At 46.7% G+C, this 10497-nt stretch overlaps 1 protein-coding gene across 1 annotated transcript in view; it reads right to left on the bottom strand.

Moving 5' to 3' along the window:
• Positions 1–10238, bottom strand: part of TRABD2B (TraB domain containing 2B) — a 303259-nt gene extending 293021 nt beyond the window's left edge. Inside the window, exons 1-2 of the mRNA XM_054211574.1 lie at positions 10008–10238; positions 8961–9521 (exon numbers count right to left, since the gene is read on the bottom strand). Coding sequence (XP_054067549.1) covers positions 8961–9521; positions 10008–10115 — 669 coding nt within the window. The 5' untranslated portion in view covers positions 10116–10238. The remainder of the gene's footprint in view (positions 1–8960; positions 9522–10007) is intronic.
• Between the last annotated feature and the right edge of the window lie 259 nt (positions 10239–10497).

The following is a 10497-nucleotide window of genomic DNA, read 5'->3' on the forward strand; positions in this document are numbered from 1 at the left end:
ATTTGGAGACCCTTGAGCATAGTTGCGCCTCTCTTGCTTCTGTGATATACCAAAAATAAAGAATTACATGAGCTACAAGTAAGCATCCTACTAGCAAGCTACAAGTTAGCATCCCAGCTGGCTCCCAGTATGTCAGAACCCGCTCTTCAGATGGTGCAAGCCTTAGCTCTTTTCCAGTTAGTAGTTCTATGATGATTTTACCAGTGCTTTAGAACCAGTGGGACACACTGGGACGTGTCCCATCACATTTCACTGCTGGAATAACATTAATCTTGATGATTTCTAAAATTGTAAATCAATCACACGCCAGAAATACAAAGACCTTCAAAAAGCTGAGCATGTTTCTCAAATCACTCTTTTGCCCTCTCCCCCTCTGCTGACTCTGCAAACTCCTATACCATGAGCATTTTGTCTTACATTTAAATAAATATTCCCCATCACTATTACGCTGTCACCTGTAATAGGAAAAGCCTGCAAGAAATCAAAGGAAAGCAAAATTTGTGTGGTGGCAGAACGTGTACAGAGAATAATCAGTCTTCATTGTGATTGTTAACAAAAGTGAGAGAGCCTAATGGAGACCTTGGATTTAATACAGTCTCTAAAATATTGAGGGGACACTTTCAAGATATAGAATCTCCTACTTTAAAGAAATATTTTCCCTGTGTTCCTCGTAAGTTGACTTTTATTAAAGTGGAAAGAGGTTTGAAAGTAACTTGAAGATTTCTGTTTCCTTTTTCTTATTCCTTGGCTCACAAAGGGAGCCTGAGGAATATCGCTTTGCTCTATGAAGGCAGCTTCTTCTCTGTTTTATGTATTGGAGATATCTGTGTCTCTCGACGAGTGCCCCAACACAAGAGTTAGGGTAGAAGAAGCAAGTTTGATGAAATCTGGGGAAAACGTAAAGCATTTAGTGTTATTCCCTTAATTGCATGGTTACAGCTAACACATTGGCAATGACTAAATTGCTAGCTTTTCTCTACGCCCATCTCAGTAAATTTTGCGGGGATACCCAAGCATCAAGAACCTCTGGACTGGAATCCATTTGAAAGGTTTCGTAACTTTCACGTTAACTGAGCCTAGGAAAAAAAGAAATCAGAACACTTTATTTTTCTTTTTTTACAATCCTTCCTCTGTTTGCCAACAGGAGTTCCTGCGAATGGTTCAGTGTTATCCCTGGCTTCAAGGGATACGATGGAATGAGTATAACATACAGGATTTGATTCATACCAATGGTCTTTTACATCTAACACTGCTACCCACTGGTATGGGCTGCAATCCTCCTGATTTTGAAGAAGTCAGTAATAAAACTCCCTTTTGACATCTGCAAGACTCTTCAACCCTCAGTGTTGTCACAGTGCCTGGTCAGAGGTGATCAGCAGTGATCCACTGATAATAAATCTAATTGCAATATTTCAGGGATGATGATTTCTTCAGGCATAACTGGCCTATGGGAGTCTATGTACAATGAGAAATGGGGTGTCTCGGCCTATGTTAAATGACCCTCAGAGTGGAAAATCTAGGGTCTTTGATCTCATTCAAACTAAAAATACTTTTGCTAATGAGCCTCCTCAAGTCATACAACATTCATCCCAAAATGCTGAACACATGGTTTTAATTTACAGTTTTTAGCAACTTTCATTTATATTGTGCTAGAAGTCCTGAAATGACTTGCAGCAGAAGCTCTAAAAATTGGAAACCCAAATGTTAAGGACTGCTGTTGGAATAATTAGTGATAAAAGTAGCAGTCATCTGTGCTAATTCCTGCTTGAGCTGCTGACACAGGTATTAACTGTGTCACTTCTAATTCTCTGTGCATTTAAATGACAACTAGATGCAATAAACAATAACAATGACACAAGGCAGCTATAATGTTCTCTAGAGCACCACAAAAAGCAAATCCACAGAGATGAATGAGATGCCATAACTACTAGCTGTTGCGACGGATACAACCAGTCATGCATTTTAGTTATATGTCTGTTCCCACTCTGCAGAGAGCACAGCCTTGTTCCAATTCCCATCCAAGAACTGAGATACTAAGTTCAAACACTGATATCTGCAGTTTTCAGCTCTGCAGGCACCAGTTTAATTTCTGGTGTCTCAAGCAAGCTGGAAACCATAATGCTTCATGGGTTATAGAAAGAATATTAGGTTGACAAATTGTTTCAATGTTCAGAAAAATGTCTCACTGACTGCAGCCCATAAATACTTTGAGAGGTGCAGAAAGATAATGAAGTTTTGTGCTCAACCCGCAGTGCTTTCTGTGGATTTTAAGTCTGGTAGCATCTAGGATCTGAACTGCTTGTTGTCTTGAAAGAAGGATTTGGGAAAGTATGTGGACACGAGGCAGATATGTTTCCTTGCAAAACAGGGCTCTTCTAACTCTGACTATTGAAAGTTAAAAAAAATGAAGTTTCCAAAACACTGGTTGTTGCTGAAAATCTCCGGGTTTGTCCTATCCTAAACGCTGTGCTCTGGGGAAGTCATTTTGCAGTCCCTCATCCAAGCATGGAGGGAACCCCTCTAATAGGACCAAAAGATGAAAGAAATCACACCAATTTCATGTGGCTGAAGGAATAACTTTGTGATTTCTTCTGCCTTTTACCTGTCTCATCAACTCCTAATGACAGTGAAGAGATTAATAAGGGTTTGCAGTGTAAAGCCTAGCACAGGGGAAACCTGTTATTTTATAGTATGTCCCTCTGAAGTTCCCAAATATGCTTTGCCAGGAGTCCTGCTGCTGATCTCCATCTCTGCAGGCGTGCAGGGTGAATGAGTGCCCTTGCTTAAGATCATTTCTGGCCTTTTCAATACAGGAACCTCTGACTAGCCTGAATGATGTGGGCTGGCTTTATAACATGGATTGCTACTCACTAGGGAGCTGAGGGGAGGCTGTTAAAGACTTTCTGAGGACTGTAGGTTGCACTATACTTGAAGTTGAGGTTTTTAAGGTCAATGGTTCGTTCTGTTTATAAGCAAAGCACTCTGGGCCCTGGGCAGGATCCTGACTGCTGCTACAACAGCATCAGAAACTGACAGCTGACAACAGAGAGAAAATCATTGCTGTGGAAATATCATTTACTAAAAGCAGGGGGTGGTATTTTGCACTTAGTGGGTGAGCAGTTTGGAGGTGGCAAACTGCTCCAGGGGAGATCCCACAGGGATCTGAAAGCAGCGTTAGTGCCTAATTATGGGGATGGATTTGGGTGAAATGTCCCTCTTCTTCCCCCTTTCCCGAAGCAGAGCTCGGGGAGTGAATCTCCTCCAGGGAATGAAGCGTGTGCCTGGGTGCTCCCCGTGCCTCTCACACTGCAGGGGTACCAGGGCTCCCTGCAGCCAGGACCAGGCATCGCTGGAGCCGGAGACGCCACTCTGACCTCACCTCTCACCACACACACAGAAAAAAATGGCCCAATTCTGCAATTTGACTTCTATACGTCGGTAACATTGGGCTGCCTCAAATATAGCAGGGACTCCCTAGAGTGCCAGACTTGTTTGCCACTGTTTTCTGGGGAATTATTCTTTTCAAAGCCCACCTTACAAAGATGCAGTTCCTGCTTAAAACGGATCACAAGCAGCACCCATAATTTTGCAAACAAGTCAACCGGCAGAATCCTCTGCAGATCTGCTCATGGGTGGCAGGTACACCTGTCTTGGGCTTGAATCTTACCAAGGGAGATGTGAAGGATCAGACGGAATGGAAGGGCTCATATCTAACCTGTTCTAAAAACACTTCTTGCAGTTATATACATAATATATATAATAGATGAATTGCCAGCTGCCCCTCGAGCCATCGTTAACTGACTGGCTTTTTTCTTAATAGGCATCAAATGCCAGGGTGGGCCTTTCAAGGGGGCTGTGGTGAAGAAGCACACAGTAACTACCTGTAAAGAGCAACACGTACAGTTAGTTACAGCTATAAAATGTCAGCTGCTGATCCTTTCAGGTGTTACTGCGACTACTGTAGTTTTAATACCTGCATAGTTTAACCCTCCAACAGTTCCCCTGGTAAAGACCTAAAGCAGCTCCACTAGTGTTCAAAGGGAGTGAAATGGAAGGATTTCTATTTCTGCTGTATGAATTTCTACCCCGAGGTCAATTTTACAGGGGGAATTTTTTTACCCCAAGGTGCAGGGAGGTGAAGGGGGTGATAGTTTAATTAAAGCCAGCAAGATGAAAACTATGTGCTCTGTGTATAACCATGTATAATCAAAACTTTTAACAACATTTCTTTCAACAACATTCAGCAATCAAAACAGATGATACTAAGCTATTCTTGATAACTCGTGCCCTTTTCATGAAGCCTGAAATTTTTTTAAAGCAAAAAGGCACAATTTCTATTAGGCAAAAACCACTTTTCCTGTAAGAAAATAAAATTAAAAAATTAATAATACTGCCTCAAATAAACTACAGACTGTCAAAAGTCAACTAGCTCTGAAACTGAGCCCTTTAATCCGCTTCAGAAAACTTTGAGCCTGGATCTTTCATTAGTATAAACAGGCAAATTTCCCTTGAAGTCGGCTATACCGGTCCCCGCCAGCTCCAAGAGTCCCAGCTTTGTGATCACAGAACTGTTTAGTTTTTCAGGTGGACAGGGGAGATGGAATAGCAAGTCCAGGCCGTGGCCCTGTCTATGTATTTATTGCGTCATGCTGTTTTGCCACTGAAGGTCCAGCTCCAAGACTCCAGATCTGTCAGTGACCAAACGTGATGGACCACCCATCGGCCTTTTATTAACCAGCACTTGTTCCCCCTCTAATCCTATCACTAGAGTAATCAAAGCCACCATGTCCCAGGGTTTGATAGAACAGCAGGACCTGGGAAATGAAGACTGATTTTGTTAACAAAGTCATTCCTGCCCCTTGAATGCTGTCTCATCGGTAGGAAGCAGGGAGACAAGGTTTATTTGTGCAGAGAATGAGGCGGCAAAGAAATGAAAAGGGAAGAATGGTGAAGTGTGAAGTTTAATCTGGCACGGTCTAAGGTTTCTTTCTTTGAGGCCGTCTCTGATCCAATCAACACTGGTTTGATATTTAACATCTCCCCCTGCAGTTGGAAATGATACAGGCCAGAGAAGACCAGAGTCAGGGCTCCGCAAGCCCAGACTAGGGGAGGCAGAGGAAAGGGGGTGCCGGCGGCTCCCCTCCGGCCTGACAGCTTCCCCCGCCGACAGGTCGGGATGGAGTCTGGCCCTGACACAAAATTCTCCTCACAAACCTTGGGATTTAGGGCATCTGGCGCAGGCTGAATGCAGATTCTCCCTCAAGAGAGCAAGGTCAGGATGGGACGGGAGAGGGGTTTTATTTCTAACTTGGAGGAAGGGATATGAACACTGTCTCAGTCCGGGGATCCTGCTGAGAGGCAGAACCACACGTGAGCGAGAGCTGCCATCCACCTCCCCAGGGTGGAGCAGTTGGGGTAGAGGAGTAGGACGTTCCCCTTGCCAACTGCACAGGCTCCTCGTGGGGAGGTGATGCTGCCCGAGGGTGCTGAGCAGGGGTCCCGCCACAGCCCTGGGTGAACAGGGTGGACACAGACAGACCTGAGCAGCTGTAGGTGTCACCGTCACCATCCTCCTTGCTCCCGCAACAGCGTATGTCAGCCTGGGGACAGCTTTTCACTACAGATTTGTGTGAGGGTCACAAAGAAGAGGGAAGGATCAATCCTTTCCCGAGCTGGCCCTCGGGAGGCCATGTGGACAAGTCCTCACGGCCTGTCATGGAGCCGGCTGCAGTGGACCCCAACAAGAGAAGGCCCTGAATGCCATCCCCCCCCCCACCAGCTCTTCTCAGTCCTGGCACACCTGATTTTGCACTTTTCTGGCCACTCTGTAAATAAACATCTGTGCTGTCTGACAGAAAAGCCGTCTGCTTCCCCTTCTTTGTGCGGCTCAGCTCCCTCTGTGCCACCTCCAGTGAAAACCCTGAAACTTCATACAACAAGGAGCGGGGAAATTTCAACCTGACCCAAACCTGATGTGAGTTCCCCTCCTGACAGGCTCCCAACCCAGCCTTTTGCTGCAATTGAGACACCTTGCCACCAGCTATGCAATACCAAGGACCCGGACTTTGTGTGACCAGAGTCCTGGGGGGAGCGAGGATGCTCCCTCCTCCGCCATCCCTGTGGAAAGCAAGTAGGAAAAGTCATGGGGAAAGGAGGGCAATCCCAACAGTGCCACTTTGGGAGAGCAGCACTGAACACTGAGCAGAGATTTCCTAAACCATTCTATGATTCTATTTCAGGGGGAGCAGAGCATCAAACTACAAAGTTTCTGCGTTTACAATAGAAAACAATGTGCCCGTGCTCTACCTGCAAGAGCTGGCTCTCCAGGAAGCAGCTAATTATATGAGCCACCTTAATCTTTTCATCCGGCTAAGACAATCAACATTTCAAAGCAACGCACAGAACGTTTCAAAGATCGTTCCTGGTCAAAAATGCAAGTGTATCCGCTTTCTTTCAGAGCAGATCAAAACTAAGTACCACACCAGGACCACTCCTAGATTTCCTCCTCCTCGCAGTATCAGATTAACCGATTTGGTGCATGTAGTCAGATTAAATATTTGCAGTAGCACAAAGCTGCCTTTGAGGGGAAGAAGTGAAAAAAAAAAAGCTTTTTCTCTTTTTTAATTTGCTTAGGGCAAAAATACTGGACTTTGGGGACAGGGGAAACAAAAGCATTGACATTATTCAGCAAGGCACAGTTTTAAAACTTGAATTCTGAATGCAGAAATTATGTGCAGTATTCCCGTAACAGTAATGCTGAAAACAGGTAAAAACTGCTGATGCCCTTAGCAGATTTGGGACCGTAATTTATCACAGATGTTCTCATCAAACTGTGCAAACACACTACAAGACAAAAGCTGCTCAATTTCTGATTTCCATTTTAGTGTGTTTTAATTACGTGTTGCTTAAGGAAGACTCCAAGACCTGAAATTGGGAGGCGAAACCTAGCAGTAGTAATCCACTCCACTAAATTAGCACTGTAATACACCAAGCAGTAGGACTGCCAGACAGTGTGATAACATTACAAATTACTATTGTTAAACAACTAGCCAGGTGTCAGGATGCATGAAATCTAGAGGAAGCAAGAAAATAAATATCTGGTTTGTTTTGTTTAGTTTTGTCTCATGTTGTTGTGGTGGCCTTGTTCCCAGAAAAAGATTCAGCCTAGGAAAAATCCTCCTGAATGCTGATCTATTTTAGCAGCAATGTCAATTCTCTGTAATAATTAAAATGTAATGTATTTGTTTAATCAGCACAAACTTTTTGCATAAATGATTGTCCTTTACTTCCCAATAGCAGTAATACCTTTGCTGTTCTTTTTTAGATTATTATTGTAGCAAAACAAAAGGGGAAATTTGTGTTTCTTTAAAATTTAGGATGAGAGAAAAACAAAATTATGGTAAGAGCAGCAGTGAGTTTTGTACTCTGTCCGTTTTCCTTTCTCTGTCGCACTCGTTCTCTCTAAAAAGAAAAAAATGTAATATGATTCATGTTTAAAAGGCTTCCGAGTGGTACATTTTTAACCAAGAGCTTTCATGTGCTTGATTCTAACTGACATTTTTGACCTAATACAACCAAATGCTATTGGATGCCTGGAATGGTTAATTATTTTTACCTCACCTTAAAAAGGGGTTCAACAGGGAGGATAGGCACTTAAACCCTTCAAACAGAACAAGGTAAAATGAATTCCTTGTTTTGCATGTGTGTTAATTAATGCAAAGGTCCTGAGGGGCTTTCTTTTAATTATTTTTGTTGATAAACAAGAAAATCCCTCCAAAAGTGTATGCGACCAATCTTCTCCTCTGAAGGCTGTACGCAAAGTTAGACTTCTAGTTAAAAAATCGTATGAACCGAATGTTAGTGAAAGCCAGACTTCTTCCCCTTAAAACAGTTCCCACTACACTTCAGGAGAGAAGGGGGTGAAGGCACTCGAAGGACATTTTAATCACACCAAAGATCAGTCCTTTAATCCTTATTCCCACATCACCAAGAATTTTTTTGCTCAAACTAAGACAGTAAGATAAAACTGGAAATAGCCTGATCCAAAACTAATGACGAAAAGCAGGTTAAAAACGAAATATCATAGCAGTAACTGACACCATCTTAAATTTCCCCTGGATTATTTGTTTTCTTCCACACACATTCATTTCCTGAATTTCTAGTAAATCTGATTTCATATAAACAGTTTCACAAAGCAAAGTCAATAGCTGTGACTGTGTTCCTGATTAATCCACCGAAATGAAATAGATTGCATGGCTTAGTACTTGGTTGTTTAAAGCTAAATCCACTGAAAGAATTCTGGAGTCCAGTTACACCAATAACTTCTGTTTCTTAATCTACGTCCTTTTCTTTTTGCTGAACTTTACCTGTTCTAAAATGAGAAAAAAATCCATGCAGATCGAACACTTAATTTCCCCCAGTACGTGAGGGCAACGTGAGCCAGTTTGCTTTGACCTGGAGTGACTACTAAAAAGACGACTGACAGTTTGCACGTACTTAGAACTATTTGAACAATGTTGAAATTTCTTTTTTCATTGTTCAAGTTTCATCCTTTTCCTGACAAGTACCACAGAGCTGCTTTACTTGAAAAACAAGCAAACAAAAAAAAAAAGGCAAGCACTTTTTACCCAGCTCCAGGACAGGATGGGAGGCGTGGAAGTTTCCCTTATAAGTGGCAAGCCAGCGGACACACACACTCACACCCTGGACATTTGCCTCTCAAATGAATAACACACATCATAAACACGCAGTACTTGCTGCACACAACACAGGGGTTTTTTTGCAGGCAGCATGGGTAGGCGCAATGGAGAAGGGGCAGCCCGACGCAAAGGCCGCTGGAGCCCACAAGCAATCCACCCCGCTGCAACGGGCTTGGGGTTCGTCCCCAAAACCCAACCAAAATGCCAGGAGAATGGTCCCCACCTCCTGGGATAAGCCACAAGGCCCAGGAGCCTCCTTACCTGGGAGAAGTTGAGCCCATTCAGCGGGTGACACTGCTCCTCCACCCTCTCCACTGCGCCTGTCGTCTTTTTCATCCTCTCGGCCTCCTGGGCAAGGTAGAGATCGAGCACTGGCACCCCTCTGGAGCGGATGTCCGTCTCCGTCAAGGAGTTCACCATAAGCATCACCCAGACGGGCCTCTTGCGCTCCCAGTTACCAGCTATGGCGTTGAAGAGGTAGTCAGCGTAGAGCCCTTTGCCCCGCTGGTCTGGGGTCATCCAGTGGGGCAGCATCAGCTTGATGTAGTCCAGGTGGCGTTTGAGGCGGCGGTACAGCTCCCGGGGCAGCACGTCCTGCAGGTTCTCCCCGTGGGGCAGCATCTGGCAGCTGGCCAGTCCAGAGATGGTGTAGGGGTCAGTGAGGTCCAGCTCGAAGTAGACACTGGAGCTGGCGTGGAAGGCAGCCTTGGAGTTGTCGGGGATGAAGTCCCACACCCGCGTGTAGGGCACGTGGATGGTGCCGAAGAGATAGGCGGGGGGGTCGCGGCGGATGGTCCAGAGGAAGGAGTTGAGCTCTCCTTGCTAAAGGGAAGGAGAAGGGGGGACCCTTCAGCAGCGGAGGGAGAGAGGGGCAGGAGGCAGCCCACGGGGGGAACACCACCCTCGGGTGGGGGGGGTGTCCCTTTCCCCCAGCTCCCCACAAAAGCCCCAGCCAGGATCGGAGCAAGCAGCGCCCACGGGCGCGAAGGGACCCGCCTGGGGCAGGGACCCGCCGTGACCCCCGCTCTCCCCCACGGCCGCATCCCCCCGGGACCGGCGCCCCCCGCGGGGGGGACACGCGGGGCAGCGCCACACCTGCGGGGAGACGCGTGTCCGTGGGGACTGCGTGCACACGCACGGGGGGGGGGGCCTCTCCCTCCCTCCCTTCACCTCCCCGACTCCCGTGTCCCCCCCGTGTCCCCCCCAGCCTCCGCGCCCCGGCGGCTCCCGCGGATCTCCGCCGCCAGCCGCGCATCCCCGAGCGGCCGCGCCCCCCGGCCCGGCCCGGCCCGGCCCGGCCCGGCTCACCGAGCGGGGCAGGTCGCACTGCCCCGTGTCCATCTGCTCCCGCCGGGCCGCGGCGTCGGGCAGGAACCCCCCGAAGACGAAGCAGATCAGCGTCAGGTTGAGTTGCATCCCGCTTCCTCTCGCTCTCCTCTCTCTCCTTCCCAGATGAGCCTTTTTGGATTTCTAGGATCTTTTTTTTTTTTTTTCCCTCCTCCTGCTCTTCCCCCTTTTTTTTTTCTTTTGGCCTTTTTTTTTTTTTTTATTCAAACAAACTTTGCCAGTCCCATCTGCATCTGACAAGTGCAGGGGGAAGGACTGGCCGCCCCCTCCCTCCCATGCTCTCCCCCCTCCCGCCCTTTCCCACCCCCACCCTCGCTGGCTCCGGGCTTGTCAGAGGCGCTGGATGCTTTGGGGAGGACGGTTCTCATCGCCAGCCTCCGCCATGCTTTGATTTTGCAGACCGGAGAAGCTCCCTTCCCGCCCCGCCGGTTCGGGACGCGGATGGGGAGGG

Source organism: Rissa tridactyla, chromosome 8 (assembly GCF_028500815.1).
Source record: "Rissa tridactyla isolate bRisTri1 chromosome 8, bRisTri1.patW.cur.20221130, whole genome shotgun sequence".
Classification (NCBI taxonomy): domain Eukaryota; kingdom Metazoa; phylum Chordata; class Aves; order Charadriiformes; family Laridae; genus Rissa; species Rissa tridactyla.